Source organism: Triturus cristatus, chromosome 9, assembly GCF_964204655.1.
Source record: "Triturus cristatus chromosome 9, aTriCri1.1, whole genome shotgun sequence".
In the NCBI taxonomy this organism is placed as follows: Eukaryota; Metazoa; Chordata; class Amphibia; order Caudata; family Salamandridae; genus Triturus; species Triturus cristatus.
In genome coordinates this window covers 318564834-318592656 of record NC_140592.1, presented here as the reverse complement: position 1 = coordinate 318592656, position 27823 = coordinate 318564834, and the positions used below count along the sequence as shown (strand labels likewise).

At 44.3% G+C, this 27823-nt stretch overlaps 1 protein-coding gene across 1 annotated transcript in view; it reads right to left on the bottom strand.

Annotated features, from left to right (window-relative positions):
- USP4 (ubiquitin specific peptidase 4) overlaps positions 1–27823 on the bottom strand; it is a 776462-nt gene that overhangs the window by 548582 nt on the left and 200057 nt on the right. Inside the window, exons 6-8 of the mRNA XM_085625029.1 lie at positions 17395–17456; positions 11349–11489; positions 2111–2228 (exon numbers count right to left, since the gene is read on the bottom strand). Coding sequence (XP_085481155.1) covers positions 2111–2228; positions 11349–11489; positions 17395–17456 — 321 coding nt within the window. The remainder of the gene's footprint in view (positions 1–2110; positions 2229–11348; positions 11490–17394; positions 17457–27823) is intronic.

The following is a 27823-nucleotide window of genomic DNA, read 5'->3' as shown; positions in this document are numbered from 1 at the left end:
AGCTGTTCCTAGTCACTTTTTGTTTTATTAGTTAATATTTGAATAATTTGCACAGACTTTTGTTTAGCTCAATTGACAAATTAAATCTGGCCCATTTGTATCCTTTGTATGGTCCTGCAAAGAACTGTTTTAATGCTTAAAATGCACATTTCTCATGAAAAGCATATATACTTTAAGTGCTTTGTGTGGACAGGACTATTCAGTACTTATGACTATTAAGGAGAATCCCCTGGAGGAGAACAAGTACTAATACAAGATGCCCTTAAATGCATATGGATACATGTGTGTCAGCCATTTTAGATCGGTAAAAGACACATTAAAGGATTGACACCCACCCATATTATGGCAGGAGGCACAATGTGCAAGAAGCCCTGGGTGTAAGGGGGGGGGGGAGGGGGGGGGAGGGGGGAGTTGATAGTGGTAAGGGGCTGACTCAAAGCCTACACTATTATCTCTTCATGGAGTTGCTACAATGTATATTGATGCTGCTCACACCGGTCCTACGCAACTCAGGGCCCACTTCTACCACATTGTGCTGGGGCTGTTAAACAATACAGGGCTTTGTGGCCTTCGTGGCATATACCGCTTTCTCTAAATTGGATACCGATATCAGTCTGGTCCACCACTGCTCGAAAGGGGGTGGTTGAAGGTTAAGCCAATCGGTGGCTATTAACAATTTGAAGATCGCCATTGTGACCGCCATAAAATATTCAATATCTTGTCTTTCTTCTTTATCAAATATCCCTAAGATGATCAGTTTTGGGGTCAATATTACTTCAACATTTAATTTTTTATATAAAAAAATCTTGAATTTCGTTTTTGATACTATTTAGGGAGGTGCAAGTGTCAAACGTGAACTATATCGGCACATGGAATGGCACAGCGCGGACACTTAGTTCCCTGGCCCGTGCTCCATTTTGCAATTCTAGCTGGTGTGTAGTATAGCATAAAACAAATCTTGAAGAATTGCACCTTTATATTGGCTTGTGGAATTGATCAAGGCAAATTGCAATCCACAACGGTCCAAATTCAAGGTGTCAGTTCTCAAGTGGTGCAGTCCATATCCTGAACCATGTTTTTTTCTCTTCTGGAGCTAATTATGATATTATAAAAGATTTTTCTTTTTAAGTTTCTGTTTTACAGCGGACTAAAAAAACTGCTAAACTTCAAAGCGCTGGTATTCAAATGTATTTAAAACAAGAAGCATGGCAATTTACTATGAAATCAAGTTAGTGCATTTTTTTTAACTGTCAAAAAAAATATTTTGTGGAAAAAAAACCTGAATGCAGTCCACTACACGTATACGGCAAAACCACTTTGAATACTGCTGCCTCGGAGTGAAGGCAAGAGAGGCACCTGTGAATAAGGAGGCATATTTAAAGAAATGACAAGTTTTACCTCCAGATGGTGTGGGCCTGTACACAGAACAGAATGAAGAACGATATAGATTTATAGTAGAATTTGTAGTAAAGGAGTAATGACACAACCCACTTCCCAATAAAATCACAAATCGTTTGAATAAAAGCAAGTGCATAGTAATTAGGGCTCCCGGTTTTACGGTATTTATTTTTTTAACATTTACGTCTGTATTTATCCATATTTATTTTTGGGCCATTTTATTGGTATTTATCCATAATTATTTTATGTTTTGAAAATAAATGGAGTCGTAAAATAGTATATGTCCACATTTATTTAGCACTCATACTTTGATGCCTATTCTGCTTTAGCAAATTAAGCAGCCAAATATAGCGAAACACTCCACCCACAGGACAATATTAGCATTATATTAAAATATGCCTGTATTTAAGGGGATCTCACCCCGTTTTTAAATTCCCATGGTGTCTATCTGGGATTCATGAAGGTCAACAAGGAGCATTACTCACAAGAAGCACAATCATCAGTATTTTTACGCTTTAAAAAAGTAAACAGACAGGAAATCGATTTTTTTCTGTCTGTATTTATCTGCAAAAAGCATTAAACATGGAAAACTGGAAGCCTTAATAGTAATCCCTGTTTTATTAGTATGAATATGCTACAGTGACTGGGTTCATAGACAAAGGCATGAGTTTTGCAACTTTGAACATTTCAGAGATTGTTACGATTTCATTACCTGTAATGCAGAATTCATAAAGCAGGTGTTTCCCAGGTTGCTGAGCCCACAGAGTCCTGGTCGTGTCAGCAAATCAGACTCTCTAAAAGCGTAGTTGTTGAAGGAGGATCCACAAGTCCTGTAAGATAACAAAACCATAGAAATGGGTAAACTACTCTTTCAAGCACCCCAGTGGATTTCAATGTGCTTTGCGATTTGCCATTTAAATGGGATCAGATGAGTTTTATTGGTAAGAAACAGCAAAGATGTTAACACTTGGATACACTTAACACCTGAAGAATACTAAATAGAGGGTGTGAGGGGTTTGAGTACTAGGCAAAGTTCAGAAACATTAGAACTTGTGGGTTACTTGGACCCCATTTCTGGAAGAAAGATGGCTAAATCACACATTTGCAAGGCATTCCTCGAGTATGCAGCCAGCTCGACAATAGAAAGGATATCTAATCACCTTACTGTCGTTAAGGACGGTCTACTCTTTAGCTTGCTACGGAAAAAGTTGTTTATCTGTGTTGAAAATGGGCAGTTTCTTGCAGAAAACTGGATTATAACTCGAGTGCAATTTAATTGGTAAATGATGCACTTGATATAATGTTGCAGACATGAGCTCCCATTTCTTCATATCCGTCTTGCCACTGAGCTGTGTACAAGATGTAGGCACTGCAGGTCTCACTCCTTAGTTCCCAAACAAAAAAATGAGGGTTTGGAAGGAAGAGCTGAGGCTTTCTTTTAATAAGAAGTTGGATAGTGTTTAGTTTACACCATAATTGGCGCTGTGCAATGCAGTCTTTAGCCGAATAATTTTACTATTGAATGAACAATCCATAGTACGTCATCACAGAAAACTAAAATATTGTAGCTACAAAGATGCAGGAAACTGTCCACCTGATTGGCAAAAAGAAAACAAATATTTTCTCCAGCAACTTTTATTAGCCAAGGGGCATAGTAGACACACTAGGTTAGTGATGCCTCCACCACAAGGGATAGGTCACCCACAACTACCTACATAAGCCCAATCTTTAGGACACTGCTCTACCTCTCTGGATGCAGGGCCCCTTCCAGGTGACATATGCAGGCAGATTAAGGTATTGTCTTTGCAGCCTGATCCCCAAATATATAGCCATTTATGCTGGGGACTGCCGCTGAGCACTCTGGAGTCCAGGGCAGTCAGTAAGCCATCAAAGCCTATGCACTACAGTGAATTTAGAGTATTGGCAGTGTTGCACCATGTATAATGATGATACTTGGTAATTGTGGGTATCCTTGGCATGATGCTACTCCCATACAAAGCTGCCGCCAGCACACCAGTAGTAATACTTCGCACATTGTTGGCATCCAAAGCTTTATACCCCACATCAGGTAAATATCTGGTTCTAGCAAAATGGTGAACATCCATTGTAGGAGGGAGGCTCTCACTGGAATAATGCTGGTCCCGATAGTATGGTGGTCAGTCTTGATATATTGCGAACAACAGAAGATCAGTGGTGTCCACCCCATTGCATAATGGTGGTCTAGGTAGTTTGGAGGTCATTTTTGGCCGCCTGTGGGAATCCATTATGCTTTGGTGCCCAATCCTGGCATAATGGTAACACCCTGGAAAACTGTGGACACCCATGGCAAAATGGGGGTTCTGGCAGTATTGAATTTTACTTGACCAACTGAATACATCCATAGCACCCACAACGGCCATACTGCTGCCCTTGCATGATGATGCCCACCAAGGAAGAATTCTAGCACTGGCTTTATGGTGATAATTTCGAATATAATGTAGCAAGTCATAGTAAAATGGTGCCAAGGATCAAATGTAACTGGAAAGAAGACAATTTAATTGAATCAGTTAATTAAAACTATAACAATTTCGGAATAAAATATAAACATTACAATTCACAGCATCATAATAAAATATGCCGATCATTGCCAATACAAACTGTCCTAAGAACCAGACTCGTCGTTAAAATAGTGCAATATTTATGCCTGGTTTGTGAAAATACGTAATACCGGTGTGATATAGTGGCCAGCCTGCAGCTTCACTTAGTAAGAGAATTGAGCTAGATTTGTACAAATATGCAGTAGTAGGGATACAATTATGTTCAGGCTGGAGTTCAACTGTCCCACTTAACATAGGTAGACATCAGTGCAAAACTATTTCAATGTTTGTGCAAATACGTAATACCAAATGCAAGCTTGAGATCAGCATGTACATTTGATCAAAGCTGATGCAGTTTTGGTCATAAAATTAATCAACGCAGACCGTCCTCCGTAGGGAAGTCTGTTTTTCAGGGGTGCCTCTTCATCCTGAGTTGTCGCCTGGGACCATGGAAAAGAATTTAACGAATTTACAGTTTAACTGCGGGTCCCCTGGATTGAGGCACGCTATTATTGATTCCCTGAATGTAAGGATACCTCTGCTGTTAAAAGCATCTTGTTAGCCATTGTGAGCGTAGCTCAAGAAGTTTTTGAAGGATGCACATCCAGTGGATGAAATCCTCTTTTTCCCCTTTCCAGAGTCTGCATGATATGGGACCGGTGTATTTCTCCATCAGTTGATTTGCTAAGGCAGGTACACTACCCATATGCAGAAACACAAGTCTGAGTTCTGTAGGAGGACTCTTTCTTGGCTGTTTCCCTACCCACCGTACTGCTCGCATTGTTGCTGCCTGCACGGCTGGGACTAGGTCTCACAGCACACCGCAAGCCCAGAGGGGTGGGGACAATCATCGCACACGCTAAAATCGTACTCTGCTGTCTGCAGGGTGGGACTCCTTCATGGCGGTTTCCCTTCCCGCTGTACCGCCTGCATTGTTGTTGCCTGCATGGCTGGGGTTGGGCTTGGTCTCCCAGCACAAACGAGCCCAGAGGGAAGGGGGACAATCATCAGAAGCGCTAAAAGCACCTTCTGCAGCCCGTAACGCAGTACACGCACGGGCATATGCCCGGGCTAACACCAGGCCAAGACTGGCCAGTCTTAGCTCGACAGAGGCCGGGCCTACCCTCATGGTTTTGATTATCTTCACTGAGTAGCTGCGGTTCCGCTGGTCACATGCTACACCCGGGGATACTTGGGAGTTTAAAACATTATTATTTAAATCAACTTGCATATTTGAATCGATAAAGGGGAAAAGAAATGCAAATCCGGTGAGCAACACACATATACAACAAAAACATTAAAATTGTCTTAAGCCGCTCCACCCGTAACAACAAGTATTGAAGCAGCAATTGCCCCAATCAATATTATTTGTGATTTGCACCTCACTCCCTCGTGTAACAACTCCGGCTCCTCCTTCTCAACTGTGGATTCCCCTCCCCAAACTCCGCCAGAGTAGGATCCAATACAATGGACCCATCTCCCTGGATCACAATCCATGAGGTTTCTGGGACGCCAGAAGAACACAGTTCTGGCCGTCTGTCACCCCCTTCGGGCTAGACACCAGTGGCGTGGACAGACCCAAACTCTTGTGCATGACTACTCAAGAACCAGTTTTGTCGAGTGGAACTTTGGCTCACATCTCCAGCCACCTCCAAACATCTTCTGGGTAGTCGAAGAAGTGTGACTTTCACCTCAAAATCACTCTCAATCTAGTTGGATCTGCATATGCATTAACATGGAAGGCATTCTGCATTTTGTGTCTGCAAAAATGTAACAATTCTACATCATGCCAGGAATAAGTGTTATTGCCTTAGCTGCTCTACCTAGCCAAGTCAGGACTTAAGTTAACTTCTATAAAGTTACACCTTGCAGTTACTACTGCATACAAAAATCTTTCATAAAAGTATTATACAGGGCATCTGTCAAAGGATTTTCTAGAGGGCATTTAAAAGGTTTTCGGTACTGTTAGAAGACACTCACATTCAAGGGACCTGAATGTAGTAGTTGGTAAGGTACTACATCCTTCCTTCGAGACTACACACAAGGCCTTTTCAGAGTATTTAAGGTGAAAGCACCTTTCCTAGCAGGAGTCACCTCAGCACAAAAGGGAAATCTAAGCTTTATGCTGGAATGAACCTTATCTCTTATCTACAAGAATAAAGTAGTTATGAGAACTGTTAGACCTGTCAGCCCTTTGGGTGGTCCCTCCTCATCATTATTTATTTTGTCCCACTTTTGCCTCAAACCCTGTTAGTATTTTTCCTTTTTGGGAACCACCAGACTTTTTAGTGTTTTTTTTTTTTTTTTTTTTTTTTTTTAAAAACCTTTATTCGTGCATCTTAAAAGAACAAATACGGGCCTACAACCGTCAGGCCGGCCACGATACAATGAAGCACTGATACCCACATTAAATCCCCCGTGCGTCAACAGTCAGGATTAACAACAAGTTATGGATCACATACTGGAGATATCTTTGACACCCGGGGAAGGAGAAGTGAAGGTTAATTTTAAGTTTTTTAGATAATTTTATCAAGAAAAAAGTCAATGAAGGATAGGAACAAAGGAGATTCGAGTCCGCAAGATAGCCTCACCACACGGGAGAGCAGCAACAGCAGTAAGAACAACAATTGAAGTAAAAACTCAAACAGTGAGGCGGTGCAGAAATATAACAGGATAGTCACATGAGCAAGTACGCACCCCTCCGGAGCCGCCCCCACTCGATCTACCCCACACCCGGACCCCGAATCGAAGAAAGTAGAACGCAGAGACATAAAGAAAAAAAAGGCCCATAGAACTAATTAGGAACAGAGTATTACCCCCCCACCCTACACCAATGCGGAGGCTACGGCCTACCCCCCCCCAGCATAGTGCCTGTCGCCCAATGAACCCGAAATATAGAGGAGAAAGAAAGTAGGAATAGAGGAAAGAAAGTAAGAAAACAGAAAAGAAGGCGGGGAGGAGCCCACGGGACACCAGAGCGCCCCAAACCATCAGCCAATCATGGCCCCCACACACTGAGAGCCCACTACGCCAAAAAACAGCATGCGAAGATACCATGGCACCACAGTGTAAGCGAAGGGATACAAGTCGCAACGAGTGCGCGCATAACATACATACAGTTCCAGTCCCAGGCCAGCCCGTCCATAAACCATGGCAATAGAAGTCAGTCTAGCCCTGGCCCGATCGCGGGCTTGGGATTAAACCAGCCCCTGCATGAAGGCCCCGTGTCCCGAGCAGACAAAAACAAGATGGCCGCTTGTGAAAGGATGGTGAAGTAGGATCACGAAATGGCCGCCGCCCATCGATTAAGGTCCCTCTGTGCACCACATAAAATCCAAACCTGGCAAGTAAGGAACAGGAGTTCCACAAAAAGGAAGCAGTGGGCCACCGCGGACGGTTCCTCGAAGCCGTTAGGCATCGCTCAACAGGATAGTCCAGTGGACGCGGTGAGGCAGGCAACAATGAAGCAGGCAGCCATGACCAGGGGGACAAAGCATCCGCAGTTGAGGTGTAGAGCGGTGTACCCTGGGCGCCGGGAGCGCCGGGTGAAGGCACCAGTATAACACAGTCACACACCGCCGTTGCGTCCCCGCAAGCGGACAAAAGCACCGGGAGACCCACGCCCTGTAGATGGCACACAGTGCGCTCACGACCCGCGGCCGACAGTATGGGGTCAAACCGCTCACTCAGCGCCTGCAGGCCAGCGCACATCTGTAGTTGGAAGTCCCGCAGGGCAGCCAGAACGGAGCCGCATGTAAGCGGAGGCTGGGCCCCCACAGCGGCAGCAATCCGGGACGGCACCGTGGAGCTGGTGTCCGGAAGAGGGGGGGCGAAGTGGGCAGCGGGCGAGACCGGAGTATCGCCCCCCAGCCGCAAGCAGGCACTCAACGCCATGTTTTGTCGCTATACGGTGCAATGGCCGGGGGGGGGGTTGTAGCAAGGAGTCAATTCCTCTCAGGTCTACGCCGCAACGAGAAAGGCCGACAGTCGCTTCTCTTCTCGCAGGTTCCCTCCGCCGCTGGCTAGGCAATAGGTGAAGGGGGCAGCAGCCTCCCACAGCGCGGTCCTCAGAGCGGGGCAGGGGACCCGCCGCATCGGGGCCCACCCCACTGCTCCAGCCCGTCCGGCACAGGGTGCAGAAGGTGTCCGGCCGTCCCTCTCCGGGCTCGTCCGGCAACGATCCGTGGTGCGAGGTGAAATCGGGACCGCGGGGCTCAGGTTAGCGCTAGCCGGTCCGGCAACTGCGGAGCTTCCAGGGGGCCAGCAAAGGCCGTAATGGCGCAGGGTTTCAGTGCAGAGGACAAAAGCACCCAGAACTCGGGCATCCGGGCGGGCTGAGACTCCGGGAAAGCGGCAGCGCGGTCAGCGCGTCTTCGCACACGTTGCACCTCGAAAATCGGCGAGGATGGGCATCAGGATAGTAGTCCGAGGCCGCGGACCGACGGAGCCGGGCGCTCAAGCGTCTGCTCCGGTCGCCATCTTGGCTCCTCCCCCAGACTTTTTAGTGTTGATGCAGGGTCAGGGAGCCATTTTCCCTACCCCTGGAACTTCTGTCTGAGGGCCTGAAACACAAAATGGTGGCCACCCATTGTCACCTGAGACATAGCTGGAACCTACTAGTACCTTCCAGAACATTCTAGAACCCTGTGACAGTGTGAGGCAGGTTTAGAATGTTGGGAAGCCAGCTCAGAGTTGGCAGTTGGAGTAGGCAGTTGGCACCTGACTGGAGAGGAGAGAGGACAGAGAAACAGAAGGAGGAAGGAGTAAGGCAGCAGAGGTGGAAACTTGTGCCTGGAGTGGGGTCCAGAAACCCACCCTTGATACTAGTCCCTACTGACCAAGCCCAGCCTAAAGTCCTGTGTGGGATAAAGACCAGAAAATCATTTTAAAGGACCTGAACAGCCGGAAGAGGCCTTAAAGGAGAAGAACATCAAGTTCCTGACCTGTTTGGCAGAATCCTCCTGGAGACCCGACGTCGAGAATCCTGGAGACCTGGAGCCCGAGGTGCAGAAGCGGCGCTGACAGAAGGCAGACGTCGTACCCGGAGCCGCTAGAGGTCGAGTGAGGGCGCCGACGCAGGTCGTGGAGAGACACCGGAGGTCGAGTAGAAGTCACCTGAGGTCGAGGTGAGGCGTCGACGGGGGAGTGAAGTCCGCCCTCCGGAGTCGCCGGAAGCTGAAGTGAAGCGCGCAGGAGGTCGGGAGTGGAGATCGCACTCCGGAGTCGCCTGAGGTCGAGGCGAAGCGCGCAGGAGGTCGGGTGTGGAGATCGCACTCCGGAGTCGCTGGAACCCGAAGTGGAGCCGACGGAGGTCGGGAGTGGAGGTCGCACTCCGGAGTCGCCCGGAAGCGGGGGAACCGTGACCCTGTGACGCCGGAACACGACATCGAGCCGAGGCCGCCCAGCGACATCAATCCGGAGCCGCCTCACGGCATATCAAGTTTGTTATGTGGCTGCCCTCTGTATACCTTAGTGGTACGTAGTGCTGTCATAAGGGAGGGCTTGGCTGGGCACAGACATGGCCCGATTTTCCCAGGGATCAATGTTCCAGCCATCGCATATATTATCTAGAGATTAAGGGGCATAGGATTGGTCGGAGGGATCAGTAGGGTGGAGTGGGTTGCCCTCCCCATAAAATAAGTGTAGTGAACCTCCTGTAAAATATGGAGGTGAAGCATAAGGGAAAGGTGGTAGAGGAGGTAGTGGTGAAGGAGGAGGAGGTCGAGAATGGAAGGGGCTAAAGCTCATCCTTGTGTTTCTTCTGTTTGAGAGATGGAGGAGGCTGCAAAGCAATCTGCTGCTCCAAAGTCGATTTCCTCTTCTTTGGGGGATTTTCCTGTGGCATCTTTGTGGAGATATTGCCTACCTGAGGATGTATAAACAGACACCTGGCAGGCATCTAACGCCTCCAACAGCTGTTGGAGTATGGGTTGCTTAAGATTCCTCAAAGCTGGTCAACAGCCATTTTCGGTGTCAAGGGAGCCTTCAATGTCGAGACTGATTATTGAGCCGATGTGGGATTGGACACTATAATGGGTTTTGGGGCCAGTTTTAAGGGTCCTGCCGTAAGGGGCCTTAGGCTTGTGCGAGATCCTTGCAGTGGAGGCAGGGTTGTCTTCTACGAAGTCTTCAGTCGGTGCCGACCACTGGCCTAAGGCAGTGGAGGTTCGGCAGGCTGCGGTTTAGACTCTGGTATTGACATCCAACACCCTCTGGGCCCTGGGTAATGCTTTGCCTCTACAAGTGTCTGCTGTACAGGCATGGGTTGTTTGTGGGAGCAGACCCTATTCACGGTCAAAGTCTTCTTCCATGGTTATGAAGCACAGAGGTCTTGGGTAGTGCTCTGAAGTTGGCTCTGGTTTGTGTACCAATTAATTTTAGTCGCACTTTAAATGCTGGCCTCTTATTTCCCCCGAGTGTAACCAGAAAGCTAGCCCATATTTTTTTGGGTGCTGCAGCAGAGCCGCATCCGAACAAAGTGGCACTGGTACCAATAATTTGTTGCCTGCATGGCCACTAGTCTTGCTGTATTCTTCGGAGCATTGAAAGTCTGCTCAAACTCTGTTTTCCTGTCCATTTAGGAAGAGTATTGAGGATGGAACACTCCAGTGCTGTACGGTGACAACTAATGAGTGGTTGGGCATTGCACTACTCAAATTCTTGGATTGTGTGCATTCTATCCATACAGTATTTTCAAGCAGTAAAGCAGAAATGTGCCTGATCCACAAAGTGGATCTTCTGACACCAGGGAAAAAACTGATCTAAAACTTCTTAACTAAACATGAACGCTACCATCCTGTGTTAAAGGCAAAGGCTTCCTTCAGTATTGTGCCCTGAATCAACACTGGAAGGAGAAGGTTTCTCAACACGTTAGATTAAACTCAGCACAGTAATGCCAGTAACTGACTGCACTGTTATTTGCCCTGACATGAAACAGACCTTGCGCAGATCAGCTTAAGAGTACTGCCTAAATCAGATCAGGCACTTCTTGAATCTAGTCATCAAGCACCTATATGGAAGAGCGTGGTAGTATTTTGAACATTTTGTACTGGCCAAAGAACTAAAAGAATGCTCTTATGTGAGGAACCTCAAAGGGCAACAAACTAATAGCCAAACAATGAATTGCATATAAATTATATGGAGCAGGGAAAATGCACTACTAAAACTTTTTAAAGGACAGATTTCTTTTTGGAAGAGTTTGTCTGGTAAATTGCAGTAAATGGACAATTGGGAAGGAAGGGAGTAAGAAAAAAAAATAGCATTTAAAAAGCTACTGAAAAAAGACAAGAATTAACACAAGAAAAATAAACTGATAAGAGGGTTAGGGGAATCAGAGCACATAAGATCCTGTCAAAGAAGCATTAGTTTTCTTACCCCCGGACACCTCCAGAGCCGCTGTTACCTCCACAGGAGCTGCTGCTATCACCATTAGTAACGGTAGACAAGGAAGGTGAGTAAAAACTTGATGTGGTTTTTGAAGCTATAGTACAATTTCTGCTGGTTGCTGTGCTTGGTCTGTGAAAGATACAAGTAGAATATCATGGATGAAACCACTTACTGTAGTAAGAGAAAGCTAATATAAACAGTTGAATGTAGTTTCATAGTTCTAAAAAACATTGAGGCTTTTTTTTATTATAGAACAAAAAAATCCAGAAAGACAGGACGCCTATCCAAGTGCTGCCATTTCAGATTCTATTCTTTTATGTTTTTTAACACGAGCCACATCTGCAAACAAGTATTGAAAAAGCAATTGGTCCCGCATTTGTTTGACTTAGAGCTATTGGCATAGTAAATGGCAATGACTTTTACCTATGTGTTACGGAATGTATGTATGTATGTGGTGTGTAGTGGAATTATGTGCATTGGTTTGGATTAGTTAGTTGTGTAATTGTGTGGCATGGAATTGTGTGGTGTGGCATGGATTGGATTTGTGTAGTGGAATTATGTGGAATGATATTTTGTGTTGTGAAGTGGTATGAAGTGAGTTTAATTATATGGTGTGCTGTTTAATTTTGTGACTAAGTGAAATTGTGTGGTGGGGATCAAATGTATGTGGTGGGTTGTGTAATTGTGTTGAGTTGTATTATGTGGTTTGGTGTTGAATTATGTGGTGTGGATTGCAAATGTAAGGAGTTGAATTGTGTGGTGTTGAACTGTGTGTATAGCTACCTGTTAGGTGAAGAAAAATAAGAAACAGATAGGAGCTAAGCTCCAGACCTGTGTATTTGGGTGTTAAAAAAACAAAGAGTTTGAGCTAGACGGATTCCAAGTCTGAAAACGAGGCATAATTACAAAAAGGTGAACATATAAAAGATCCAATGTTGCAGAAACAAGAGTTTGTAACAGTATCAAATCAAGACACTTTACTTGGTGATGCACAAATGATACACACATAAATCTGATTCCCACAGACTATCTTTTGTGCTTCATATAATTTTATCAGTAAAACACTGTATTGTCCATGTAAACTTACTGGGCATTTCAAAGGAAAATGTGCTGTTTGTAAATAACAGTGTTGTAGTAAGGAGGCTGGAAACAGGATCTGGCTTGAAGAGATTTATTGTAGGTTACATGGAAAAGGAGCCAGCCAGGGAACAACAAGCTCCAACAGAAACAGCTTCAAGAGTAAAATATATGTACATTCTTATGTTCCTAGGTAACCAGAAACATTCTAATAAGAACAGAGACAATGTAATAACAAGGAACATAACACAGAATACTACATTACCTTCCCTTCTGCATGAAAAAAAAACAATCACCAAACAAAATACAATAAAACTAATTCCTGTATCTTGTAGGTTTGATAACACTGGAACCTTTTCTCAAATTACTCCGGAGTGAATCTGCATTAGTGGGAACAGAACTCCTTTCGATGGAAGAAGAACGTGAATCATTTCGTCGAACCTTAGCAACCTTACTAAGGTTCCACCAAAAAACCCCATCTACCTGCACAGCATTTCTCACTAACTTAATGACTTTAACAGGTGGACCAAACTTACTTTCACCTTTGTTAACATGATACGACTTCTTGATTTTAACAATATCAACAACTTCCAAAGTTGAAGTTTTGGAACCTTTCTTCCAGTCATGACTCAATATTTGCTTAGCTTGTGTGGAAGACGCATTTTCTTTAACAATGGACATCAATTTTGACACATCTGATTCAGACCTTATCCACTTGGACATCCAACCAGGTCTGAAAGATTTATTTGCCTTTCTACCCCTCATTAGTTCAAATCAAAAGGAGAAACGTTAGTGGAAGAATGAGGAGTGGTTCTATAGAACCAAAACATGCTATTCAAAGCACCATAAACATCATTGTTCCCAGCCATGGCCCACTTCACACAATCTCCAACAACTCGATTAATCCTTTCTACAAGTCAGTTTCCTTGAGGATGATACAACAACCTTTTGACATGTTTTACTCCTGAGACAGACAAAATAAGATTAAAATTCTTTGCTGACGAACTGCTTACCATTATCCGAAACAAGGACTTCTGGAAAATCCTCTCTCGAACAAACATTACTCAAAAAATCAATAACACTTTTGGTGTTAGCCTCCCTGTCAAGCTTAAATTCTGGCCATTTGGAAGCATAGTCGATAAACACTAAAATATACTTGGAACCACCTGAGAGAACCTCATATGGACCCATGATATCCACACCAATTTTCACCCAAGGGCCATCAGGACACTCAATGAGCATCAGGGGAGGATTAGAAACTTTAAGAGCTTTATCCCATGATCTGCATACACAACAGTTGGTAATAAGATCGTCAATATCAGAATCCATACGGGGCCACCAAAAAGCATCATGAACGTGACGCTTGGTGAAAGAAGAACCCAACTGTCCTTCATGGGCCCTCTCAATGATGCCTTTCCTGAAAACATGTGGAGGAATTAGTTTATCACTTCGCAACAGAAGGCCATCTTCTAAAGAAATTTCACTCTCAATTTTAGAAAATGGTTGAAGCATAGGATATAGCACTTTCTCTCTAGGCCACCCATTCCTAACACAATAGTACAAACCTCTTGGAGAACACAATCATTAGAAAAAGCAGACCTCCACTCTTCTTCCAAACAAAAATTTAACTCAGATATTTCCATGGCTGCAACAAGACAGTCTTCACAATCTTTATCAACAAGATCCAAGAAAGATTGTCACTTTCATCATTTATGGCAGGAAACCGAGAGAGAAAGTCTGCCCTCCCATTCCTACCACCAGAAATATGCTTGACATCAAACTGGTATTGGAGGACCTTTGTAACCATCCGCATAATCCTTGGAGTACAGCTTTTATTCATGCTCCCACCCAAAATATTAACTAAGGGCTTGTGATCCGTTTGGATTAGAAAACGTTTTCCCCAAATGTATGGACAAAACTTTTCAATCGCCCATGAACAAGCTAAGAGTTCTTTCTCAAGGACGGTATACTGTAACTCCACAGCCTTCAGAACCCTGGATGCAAATCCAATGGCGTTTCCAACTCCATCCTCCATCTGCGTTAAAGTTGCACCCAAACCCACCTGGCTGGCATTAACAGTAAGACAGCACGATAAGCTGGGGTCAAATGGTTTGAGAACAGCACTTTTTCCTAAAAGTAGGTTAACTTGACTAAAAGCTGACACACACTCTTTGCACCATTCAAATTTGACCTCTTTCTTGAGGAGATTACTGATAGGACGGACAATAGTGGCATAGTGAGGAATAAATCTTGAATAATATTCACAGAGGCCAAGTAGAGATTTGACCCTAGTCTTGTCAGTGGGAGTAGATGCATTGGTAATGGCTTCAAGAGGCCCAGGTCTGGGACCAACACCTTCTTGAGTGAGAATATGTACTAAGTACTCTACTTCAGTACAGAAAAATTTACATTTTTGAGGTTTTAAAACACCAAGCTCTTGAAACAAACTCAGAACTTTGTGTAAGATACAATCCTGTGAAGCAACATCCTTTGCGACAATTAGATCATCATTCTGAAAGACTAAAACACAGCCGACACCTTTAAGAATGTTACTCATCACCCTCTGGAATATAGAGGCTGCCGAAACTAAGCCAAGCAGCATCCAATGATACTGAAAGGTACCCAGAGAAGAAACAAAGGTGGTAAGGTGACGGGAATCCGGATGTAGCGCGACCTGGTGGTATGCACTGGCAAGGTCGAGCTTGGTGAAAAATGTAGCCCCTTTAGTGGAAGTGAACAGGTTATTGATCTTAGGAAGAGGATGCAACAACCCTAATCTCCTTGTTGCGAGATCTTAAATCAACACAGACCCTGAGCTGACCACACCTCTTCCTGGCAACCACCAATGGAGACAGCCACATAGAAGACTCCGCAAGCTCAATAACACTCTTCGCACACAAATGTAGTAATTCTTTCTCCAGGTCATCTCTTATGCTGTCGTGAGTCCCGTGCTCTCCATGCCACTGGAATCAAGCTATCCTGGCTGAAGAGGGGTGAAACCCCGAAACCGGTCCTAGGATGCTTGTTTCCAGTCCAGGGAGGGCCTGGCTTGGCAGTTCGGGCTGGACTGGTCCCATGAGGCACAGGGTCAAGACTGATTTGCATATGGCTGGGTTCAAACTGGAATGGCATGGTGAGCAAAAAATTATGGATTTAGGCCCAGATCTCTGTACTGGGGTGAATGTATGACATTGTTCTGCATTCTGTCCATCAACTGTTTTTGCGTAGGGCACACCTCTGAGCTTGTGTTTTACATGGACAGAACCTTCCTTTACAATTATTCTGTGTTTAAAGCCACATATTTTTCCTAAATCATTACCAAAAACAGAAGGAAATTTACTTTTTAATACTTTAATCTCATCAGAACACCCCACTACAACTACTTGTTCTTTGGCTCCTGGTTTGAGAATCATTCCAAAAAGACCCTGATGGAACTAACCTAAGATGTTAAGACTATTCAGGCAATGTAGATTTTCTCTTCGATTTTCCTCCGCTTGAAATACATTTCCTCCTCAAAGAATTCCAATAACTCAATTCTCCGACCTTCATACAATATGGGAGAACGATCAGGAGGAGATAATGGCTGACAACCTTCCCATGATTCTTCGAACAATTTCTTTGTGATCATTGTTATCTTTGCACCAGAGTCAACTAACAATTTAATATCTTTGTCTCCCACATTGATATCAACAATATGATCGACACAAGATGTGGGATCACCTTGAACAACATTTTGTGAAACAGAGGAATCATTAGGATTACAATTAGTGACCACTGAGACTACTTCTGTGTCAGAAGAGGAATCTGACTCAACCACACTCAACAGGTTTCTTTTGCCCTGTCCTCTTCAAGCAAACTTTGGCAAAATGCCCTACTTTTTTACAATAACTGTAGGTAACATTAACTGCAGGGCATCTGGATCCTTTAGAGTGAAAACGATTACCACACCTCAGACAAACTCAAATTTAAATGAAACGTGTTTCAGATATGAATGACTTGCTAACAGTATTGGCATTTCCTTTAAGAGATTTCTTGAGGGGTTTGGTAGAAGTATTCATTTTGATAGCATTAACTAAAACTTTGTCATCTAATTCTTTTAGAGAAACTATATACATTTCTATGCTCTTGGCTAGTTTAATAATATCCTCTAAGGATGGGTCACTCATACTAAGCAATTTCGGTCGAATATTCTTATCCCTACAATGGCATACGAATTGATCTCGAATAAATTGATCAGTAAAGTTGTCAAACTTGCAATCTGCTGCCCATCTGCTCAAAACAGATATATAGGAATCAACATCTTCCCCTTCAGATTGTTTTCTCTTGAAAAATTTAAACTTACTGGGCATTTCAAAGGAAAATATGCTGTTTGTAAATAACAGTGTGTTGAAACAAGATGTTTTAGTTGCATTCAGAAATCACCCTGCCTCACGTACAATAAAGGCAAGTGGGTCGCAAATGTTCATCGTTTTAAAAATTGGGCTGTAGTTCTGAAAAGTTTGAGAAGCACTGATCTAGGCTTTTTAAAAAGGCAAAGATGATCTTTAGTTGCACTATGCTAATGAAATGCCTCTCAAACCTCATTTTACTCTCATTTAACCCTCCTTCTAGCAGCAGTATAGACTTAAGATGCTTTAATTTAAATTTGTTAAAAACACATTTTGCCTGATTAGCTTTTCTAGAGGGGGCTTTGTAAGCTCTTACAAAATAATCTGAGGAAAAAATGTTCAGGGGTCACTCCCACCAAGCAAATAATTACTTTAACAATTATAACTATCAATGAAGATCCTACAAAGCAGAACACTACATACTTGAAGCATTATTTTGAGGATACTATTCTGCCTTTTCCTAATGCCTACTGCAAGATGTAAGCCAGTGTAGTACATACACATACAGTCGTCACAGAATACTATGTTTCGAAGTTCACTCAAAAGAAAGTCAAGCCAGTGCCACTTACTTTACTTGAAGTGTCTGCCGAGGCCAAGTACCATCTTCATTCTTCTGTTCAATCACTAACACCTGAAAATATAACATTGAACAAAAACCAAAGTCAACAGCAATATTTTTTAGATGTTAATAGAACAGTCTGCATTGCTTCTATAAAACATATTGTTATGAGAAACGTTTGTCCGATTTCATAAAATGCATGTTTCCACTGAATAGCCAAGTCTAACAAAAGGACAGGATGGGCTGGAATATGACCTGAATGATTGCCTATGGTAAAGTGCATGCATTCAACTCATTTTTGTTCTATTAATGAGATAGGTTGCCATATTTAGCTAATTAAATGTAACAACTTATCCACCACTATCACTGCAATTGGCACTTAGAATAATAAAAGCTGATAGAACATTTAAATGCACACTATTTTCAAAATGTGTGGTATTATCAATTTAAAATTAGTCTCCATATCCTTTCTCAACACACATTCTACTTCACAGAGAACTATGTCTGAAACAGCGAATAGCAATAGTAGAGACACACATTACCAGGTCAAAACAATCTCAAAGCAGCTGGTGTGATCCTAGCAATGAGAAGCAGAACCCAAGACTTATCAAAAGATGAAGAATTCGAAAACATCCAGACCTGGGAAAAAATGTCCTAGAAACTCAATGCCAATGAATGAAATTAGGTTTGGAAAACTTTTTTTTCAATAAAGAGATGGAAAAACAAACCCTGATCAAGTCTAAGTAAATAAAAGGAAGAAAGAGGGCACTGATACCGTTTCTCTCTTCAGAAAAGCACAATGTCAAGAATTTAAAACAAATTCTCAAGATTGTTTTGGTATAGCAATTTGGGAGCATTCCAAATGTCAGATGTGCAGTCCCAATCATAGTCTAAACTAATTTCCAAACGAGAAAGACTCACAATATCAAGTATTCAAGGACACTAGTTTGTAAGCATTTGGTTTTATGCCTGCCAACACAGTTTTCAGAGTCAACATATTTTTCAAGATCACCTCCAATTACTAATATAGTTATTCAAAATATTTTTCATGCAACCATGCTTGAAAACCAACCTGACCACAAATACTCATATTTTGCAGTGTAGGTCTACTCAAATTACAACTATTTTTTTTTTTGCTTAATTGTTGAATTTGCTGCTGACCCATAGGGTTTGGAGTTTTGCGTTTGCTAGCTTTGCACTGGCCTTCCTGAAGTTGCGTTATGAGATGGGAGGATTTTGAAACCAAACATATTGTGATACAAATTTGCCGTATGTTTTACCCTGGCAAGCAAACATTTTAGGATCAAACTACACTCCTAAATGAGGCACAAACAGATCCATTACCCTACTTAGCATACAAACATTGTCATCTAAATCCACCAACATAAATTTCCGACATGAACAAGATCTTCATATGAAGTTAGGAATACATGGACAGCTATTTCAGGGATATCTTTAGATGCATGTAGTCAACATAACCTAGCAAATGCTGGTGGATTATGAGAGACCTAACTTACACAGATGCACGAGTTACAAGTCCTCATAAAATAGCGTTGTTTCGAAACTATAATTCAAGAGGGAGAATTATTTTGGGGACTTCGTCAAAGATGGGTCCTCCAACATGGTGATCATATTGAGCGAAACAGTATCTAAAAGTCAAGGTTCAGGGAATTCATCACTAGAAGAACAATGTGTTTGACTAACCTGACAATATATCAAAACAAAACCTGGAATGTGTGAATTAAGTGCTAAAGATGTGAGGAAGCACCAGGGTAACTTTTTGAGACATGTGGTGTCTTTGAAGAATGATTCATCCATGTCAGAGGTAGCAGGAAGAGCTTTAATTAAAGGGTGTTTAATAGTCCTTTGCAGCTAAAAGAAATAAATTAACCACTAATGCCCGGGTTAAGAGTCTCCTGGTAAATTACATTTTGTGCAGACAATTCTCTCTGCAAAAATTGCAATTAGGAGTTTGGTGGAAAACACTGACCCACACAATTTCACCTGGTAAAAATCAGCAGGTCATTTTTGCCGATATTTACCCACAGAAAACACCCAAAAAATAGAGGAACATGGATCTTTTGTTGCAATAAGCATCAAAATCTCAAGTGTTGTGCTCCTTCAACGATCCCTAGGACAGTGTTATGTATCAGATTCGATTAATAAAAATCTAATACAGAGACACTAAATCAGGCCAGAACTGCCCTCCACTGGGCATAGCATAGACAACATGGTCTCATAGTGAGATGGAAAGCAGAAATAGAAGTTGGAGTGCTGGTAGTTGATCTGAAAATAAGGCTGCCATTCAACTACCATTTTTGGTACTTCTTCTTTAATATGCTTAAATTTCCCTCCAATTGAGTGCCACCTTGGAAATACTACTATTTCCTGTATTATTTTAAATGTACAAATTAATGGATTGCACACCGCTTTCATTATATTCATGTGTTCCAGCACTAAACATGGGTTGCATTACAGATTGATACTAATCAATTTATGAATTGACTTGATGAACTCTACCAGCTAAGCAGAAGTTAGTGTTAATGTGGTTACAGGAACACAAGGTTAAATAATGGGAGGACTGTATTGTAGGTTTTTAGATAGTTTTGTATTATCAGACGCTTTCAGTTCAGGTTTTTTTTTAAAATTAGTTACATGGCATAAACACAAAACAAACAGTAATGTACAACTATATATACACACAAGTTGCGATAACTAGCTACTTATGCAGTTGGAGTTCTCTAAATCACTTTTCCTGTTAAAGTCCAAGGCAACTAACCTCTCCAGAGCTGGTCACCTTGAATGCAGAGCCTGAACATCCAAATACCCACCTGACCTTCTTCAGGTCTACTCCATGATACTCTAAGCAGGGCATGGTCAACCTCACCACTTTGCCTATTCCATCGAACACAAAAAGAACAATTGATGGATGGAATTAGAAACGTCTTGAATTGGGGGAATGCACAGTGTCTAACACGCGCGTTCGTTAGGAAAGCAGAACAGAGTTTTAGCAATTTTAATCAACTGCTTGCTGTGTACATAATCTTACTGTGATTTTAGCCTCATGTTAGAATTGGTTTTATTTTCGCCATTGCTGCTATTTTTAAAATTGACTGTTGAATCTGTACCTTGCCTAATTTCTGAAAGTGGAAAATGACAACCAATTTAGATTTAGAAGAAATCTGTTATCTGCTCTATTCACGCACAAGTCACTTTAGAGGTGCACTCTCCTACTTCTGTTCCGGGTGGGCTTAAGATTGACAATAGAGTCCGCCATCTTTGGCAGGCAGCGCTCTAGTTACCACCGGGGAATGCTCTCAAATAGGCACGCTGTGCGGACGAGCCGCTGGCGCGCCTGAGGCAAGCCCGTCTGCGCCCGTCCGCATCAAGGGAGCGTCCAGCGCCAGCCATGCTGCCGGTTTGCTTGCAGAGGTGCCCGGCCCTGGTCTCACCTACAGCCACAAGGAGTTGCAAGCTTGGAACCATAGCAGCAGTAAGTGTGCCGGTGGATGGGCTATTAATGATAATTTGTATCAGACTTGTGACACCTGTAATTTTCATCTACCTACAAATGGGACCAATCCCAAATTTCAGGGTCCCCAAATATCTAGCCCTACCAGAGAGCACACCATTCAGGCTGCATTAATCAATGCACGCTCTGTGGTGAAACACACCCAGGAAATATTTGAATTGCTCTCAGATGAACAATTGGACCTACTTTTTATTACAGAAACCTGGTTCAATGAGTTCTCTAACCCTACCATTGAATTTGCAATTCCGAGGGGATACAAGTTTTCCAGGGGTGATCGTAAAACAGGTAGGGGGAGGGGGGGGGGGGGTGTTCCCGTCGTGTTCAGAGACAAGTGGGCTCTCCGGAGGGGCGAGGTCTTTACAGTTGGAGAAGGCGAAGCGCTTGACTTCATTATTATCTTGCCGCATTTCATGCTGGGTGGCATGGTGATCTAGCGACCTCCTGGCCCCCCCGGAGATTTCCTAAAAGCTCTTGACATTGTTGTTCCTCTAACATTGCAATTCTCCAAGTTACTTCTAGGAGATTTTACTATTCATATCGATTGTTCAAAGGGGAGGGACACCAAGAAGCTTTATAACTCTTTGAACATCGCTCAACTCACTCAATGGGTTAATGCCCCTACACATCAGGGAGGGCATACGTTAGATTTGATCCGGTTCAACTTTCCCATTTGTACTTCTATAACCGTCCAAGTAACCTGGTCCGATCACTTTCTGATCAATTTCTCTTGGACCTCTCAAGTGCCTTATGCCTTGAGCAAACAGGTCCAGGGGAAGCTCATTCACAAAATTGATCCCTCAGCCTTCTGTTCAATGCCGACAGATTCCAGTCTGCCCCCTTCTACCAGCTTGGAGGGAGCGGTGAAACATTTTAAGAGGTGAATTGCATAGGCAGCGGAACAGCTAGCTCCGTCTGGCGCTGTAAAGCGAGCTAGAATCTCTCCATCAAAACCTATGCAGTATGTGCCCTTAAACTGCCGATATAACAGTGCTGTTGCGCATCCATTGCTATGAGGCCGTCGGGGAACAGCGCAGTTTGGCGCCATTTTCTGTTGCATAAAAAAAAAGAAAAAGAAAAAGATCGCAGGCCAAGGTGCCCTAATACTACAGAGCCCATATTAGTGGAGAGTAGGAGTGACCTTTCTGAGGACAGCACTGGCCCAGACAGAGTGCGAGGTGGGATTGTGAGAATAGTGCAGGGGTGTGAAAACCGACAGGCCGCGTGGGCCATAATCACCCGCATGCAGGCGGCGGTGACTAACGCTTCTGGGCGCCCCCCCCCCCCTGCTCTCGGACATAGAGTGCACGCAGGCCGGGCACCACAATGAGCACCAGAAATCCCAAGGCTGGACAAGTTTGCATATGCGAAAACGCAGACAGACCCCTCGTCCACGGATACTCCTTCTCCAAATGGGGCTGGTGTAAATGACAAGCATGAAGTGACTTTAAAGGACATTATGACCACTCTAAACAAAGTGGATTCGCGTATAGGCACTTTGGCGGTGGATCTTGCCCTAATTTGCGCTGACTTCAACAAAATGTCCACGAAAGTAACGGAGGTTGAAGCTACTACGGCAACGCTGAGGACCGATACGACCACCCTTAAAAAGGAAGTGCAGCAGCTTATGTCGGACAGCAAATTAATGGCGGCAAAGCTGGAGGACCAGGAGGGGCGATCGCGGCGAAACAACATTCGCATTATAGGCGTGCCGGAACGGAAAGGTGGCCCGGCCCTTGACCTGTTTGTTGAGGACTTAATCACAACTCACCTTCAGCCTCGAGGTCTGTCCAACTACTTCTCTGTAGAAAGAGCACATCGGGTCCCTGGAGAAAGACCTAAGCCGGGGGCCCCACCACGCCCAATATTGGCCTGCATTTTTAATTTTAGGGACAGATGTGATATTACAAGCTGCCCGTACTGCCCCTCCATTACGGATAGACAATGCAACCATGAAAATATTCCCAGACTACACTGCGGCAGTCACGCAACAACGCTGAGGATTTCTTGAAATTAAAAGGGTTCTCCGTGACCGGGAAATCAAATACTCCATGCTTTTTCCAGCCAAATTGAGGGTGGAAGCTCAAGGTAAAGCATGGTTCTTCCTGCACCAGAAGTAGTACAGGAGTGGTTTGAGGGATGGCGTACGGCCGCCCGAACGGGAAGATCAGGAGGAGATGACACTCGAAGCAACAATCATGAGATAGGAGAGGAATAGGCCCCTGTAACGTAACTTGCACACTGCTCCAGGGAATTAGAGGCAGAATGAAACACAACGATGGCCCGGCTGGCATCTGAATGTGTACCTGGCCCTCGGGATAAGCACGCTGTTAGAAGCAGAGACTGCCGAGGCACTGGTGTACAAGTCCAACAGAAGACAAAGCTTTTCTGGCTACCCAGGAGAGCAGGGACCAACCATGACGAGAACAATGTATCCTTGCGTAACTTGACCGACTTGGACGCATAAATAATGGGGAAGGCGATGATTGCTACAGGTTTGGAGGGGCTCTGGGGGGGGAGGGGGGGGGTGAGGATGTCTACTCTCACCCCCGCCAAATGGTAAATGGGAAGGGTAATAAGCACTCTGCACAGTTGGGGTGGCGGGAAGTTCTGAGTCCGTCCAGCAGGGAGGGGGGTGGATAGGAGGCAAATGTTCTATTGGTATTTTGTCTTCTTCGTTGTGATTGTTATGAGGGCAAATATGGCACACTATTCAGCTGCAATTGTTTGTTTGATATGCTGTGAAAGTGATCCTATTACAATACACTCCGAGTTCTCTTCTGGTTCAAGGGGTGCTGTATTTTAGTGCGTAAACACTTTCCCCTAATAATAAAGCAAACTTGGACAGATGACCAGGGTCGATTTGCAGCTATTACTTGTCAATGGGAAGGGAAGATGTTCAATATAGTGTCCGAGTACATCCCCTCCAGCCCTCCATTCAGTGGCCCTCCCCGCACTTCGTGCATTTCTAATGGATCTCACTACTGGGGAACTACTAATTGGTGGGGACTTTAATGCTATAGTTGACGGTACCCGGGATCGGCACCCTTCAAAACTGAATTTGGCAGGCACTACACATATGGAGGGATTTCTGGACGCCCTTGGGCTTACGGATGCATGGAGGTATAGACATCCAGAAGCACAACAATACACTTTTCAGTCAGGGGTGCACAATAGTCTCTCTCGAATAGATTGTTTTTTTACAGCTGCAGATAGCCTTGCAAATGTGGTCAGCCTTGAGATCCGTCCTAGAGACATTTCGGATCGTTCTCCGATAACATTCGCATATACGAACCATCACAAGGCACGACAACGTGTCCACCCCGTGTATCCTGGGTATCTGCGTGTCCCGAAATTTCCAAAGACATTGTTACGGCAACATGTCACTACTTTCAGGAAACCGCCTCATCAGTTCAGTCCTCTGGTACTCTTTGGGAGGTGTATAAAACGGTGATCCGTGGTCAGGCCATCTCCTCTATTGTAGGTCACAGGAGGTAGAAGCAAGCGGAGCAGGACGCCATAGAATCAGAATTGGATAATGCTACTGCTCAGCATGCACAGAACCCATCCCCAGATACATCCCAAACCTTACGTAATAAGCAATGTGAATTTAGGGAATACCAGCGAGAGATGGCTAAGGCTTAACCATAGGCTACGAAGCACAAGATATATGAAATAGGGGATAAGGCAAGTAAACTTTTAGCCTGGCTTGATAAGGAGCGTGCGCAGCTGCGCACAATAGCGCAGCTGCGCACTTCGGATGGTTCCCTGACGGCTGCACCGGAGGACACAGTGAATATATTGGCAGAGTATTTAGAAAGGGTGTACGAGTCGCAGACGACCATAGAGACGGATGAGGCTCAAAATTATATTAAAGATATCCATATGACTAAGCTGGAAGTAGGGGAGCACCCGCGAGATCAGCGAATGGCCACCATAGTGACAATCCTAAAACCTGGTAAGCCCCCCGAGGAATGCACTTCCTATGGCCCGATATCGTTAATTAATGCTGAAGCCAAAATATTGGCCAAACCTTTGGCCACACAGCTGACTCCACATCTTGCGGCCCTAATTCACCCGGACGAGTCCGGATTTATGCCCTATAAGAGCACAGTTCTCAACTTGCGTCGGTTGCATGGAGTGTTGGCTCGTATGCCATATATTCAGGAACCAGCAGTTATCCTTTCCCTCGATGCTCGAATGACATTTGACATGGTAGAGTTGCCATATCTTTTTGCAGTCCTTAGACACTTAGGCTTCGGCCCTAAATTCTGTGCATGGATACAGTTATTATACCCTAAACCCTTAGCACATGTAGTGGCCAATGGTCATATCTCAGCAGATTTCCTGCTGACGCGTGGAACCCGCCAAGGATGTCCATTATCCCCATTACTCTTCGCGCTTGTGTTGGAACCGCGAGCGGCATGGATCAGGTGGGAACCAATGATTCGAGGGCTCAGGTGGACACCGGACTGGGAAGACTGCATCTCCCTATAAGCGGATGATGTGTTGTATCAAACATGCCCTAGATGATCCATTTTAGTGTTGCTACACATTTGTGAGATATTCGTCGGGTGTCTGGATACACCATCAACTGGTCCAAATCAATTTTATTTATATTACGTGGCCCACCACCGGTGATTCCAGAGAATTGCCCACTGCAGATCACGGAGGTTACCTTCAAATATTTGGGCATATATGTCTCGCCCAGGTCTGACAAGTTTTTTCAGAGAAATCTAAGGCCCCACCATGGAACGGTTTAGACGTGACACAACGGTCTGACGCAATTTACCACTGTCATTGCTAGGAAAGCCAGCGCTGTTTAAAATGATGGCACTCCCGCGTTTTTTATATGTTTTGGAGAATACCCCGTTTCGTGTACCAACAAGCTACTTCAAAACAATAGCGACAGAAGTCTCTAGTCTGCTATGGGGGAATAAACCTGCGTGTATAGCACAAGATAAGCTAGTCAGGAGCTGGTATGATGGCGGTATAGCCCTTCCAAATATACAATTGTACCATTGGGCAGCTCAGTTAAAAGTAATTAATTGTTGGATACATGCCCCCCAGACGGACCCAGCGTTTCAGGCAGATCGGCAAGGAATGGGAGAGGAAGGGGTCATGTCAGTGCTTTACAACAGAAACAAATCCAGACTGCTAATTGGGCCAACTGCACACACAGTTAGTATATGGTATACAGCGCATGCCAAATTAGGATGGCAGGGGGTCATCACGCAAATGACATCGCTCTGGACTTCACAACGGCTTGGGAGACTCAGAAACAGTAAAGGCTTTAGTAAATGGGATGCCATAGCCATATCAACGGTGGGTGATCTCTGGAAGAAAGGCGAAATGGTCATGTTTGAACACCTAAGGGCTCAGTATGAACTCGCCTCCTCGGAGGTCTTCAGGTACACACAGATCAGGCATGCACTGCAGGCAGTTCTAACTCCGGGCATCACCCTACCAGAAGCTACTCCACTAGAAGATAGATTGCTGACTCAATATATGCAGAAAAGGGTGCGAGACCGAAGTATTTGTTCTGTTTGTGGGATCGTTTCTACTGCCATGGGTAGGACTGATGTAAATGATGTCGCAATTATATGTACCAAGGGAAGATGAACAAACTGTAACCTGTGTGACTTTATGATGCCCTAAGTTTACAATAAAAAAAAAATTAATTAATTGCCACATTCAGCCCGAATGGAAGCAGGCCAAAGTCCTCCCTCTGCTTAAAAATCCTTCTTTCGACCCGGCTAACCCCGCCAACTACCGCCCTATCTCCCTCCTTCCAGCGGTTGCCAAGGTATGTGAAAAGGCGGTCTTTAGGTAGCTGGCTAATTTCGTTGAGAACTCAGGATCATTACATCCCGCTCAGTCTAGGTTCAGAGCTACTTATAGCATGGAAACGGCGCTTGTGGAAATAGCAGAAGCCATCAGAGAATGCTTGGACGAGGACGGGAGAGCGGCTCTGATTTTATTGGACCTGTCTGCCGCCTTCGAGACGGTGCCTCACCCACTGCTATTAGCGCACCTTGCTAACATTGGGGTAATTGGCCCTGCATGGGACTGGATTAAGTCATTTTTGTCCGACAGATCTCCGGAAATGTGTGGCTACCTCCTTTCTCATCAAACCCACAAAAGGTGACCACTGGAGTTCCTCAGGGCTCTACCCAGAATCCTCTCCTTTTTAATGTATATGTCAACCCTTTGGTCTATCTGGCAGAGGAGCTGGGAGCAAAAATCATCGCATATGCAGATGACACCCAGCTCCTCTTCACTTGGAAGGACTCACATACTTCCCCAACAAAAGCTAAAAACTGTCTGTCAGCCGTCTTTAAATGGCTCGGAGCCGCCCAATTAAAGTGCAATGAAGACAAGTCCGAAATCCTCTTATTCTGATCTTTTCCCCCACAGTTCAGGGAAGCAATTTGGCTGCCAGAATATCCACTCCCCAGCACCTCGGGACAGGCAGTGAAGAACCTGGGTGTCTGGTTCGAGGAAAACCTCAGGTTCTCCACACAAGTTAAAAAGCTAGCCGTTCAATGTTTTGGCACATTGAAGTCTCTCAAGAAGTTTCTTCCTTTATTACCCAGGCCCGCTAAGGAGATGGTCATGCACGCCCTAATTCTCAGCCGCCTTGACTATGCCAATGCACTTTATATTGGCCTACCAGGATCCCAGCTTAAGAAACTCCAGGTCATCCAAAACAGTGCAGCCCAAGCTCCGATAGGTACCCCTGGCTGGTCCAGCATTAAACATCATCTGCGGGATTTGCACTGTTTACCAGTGGCCCAAAGAGTGAAATTTAAGGCCCTCACGATGTCCCATTCAGCTCTCTATGGCCGAGGGCCCCTTTATTTAAGGAAGCGGTTTAGTTTCTATACTGCACGTAGACATCTGCGTTCTG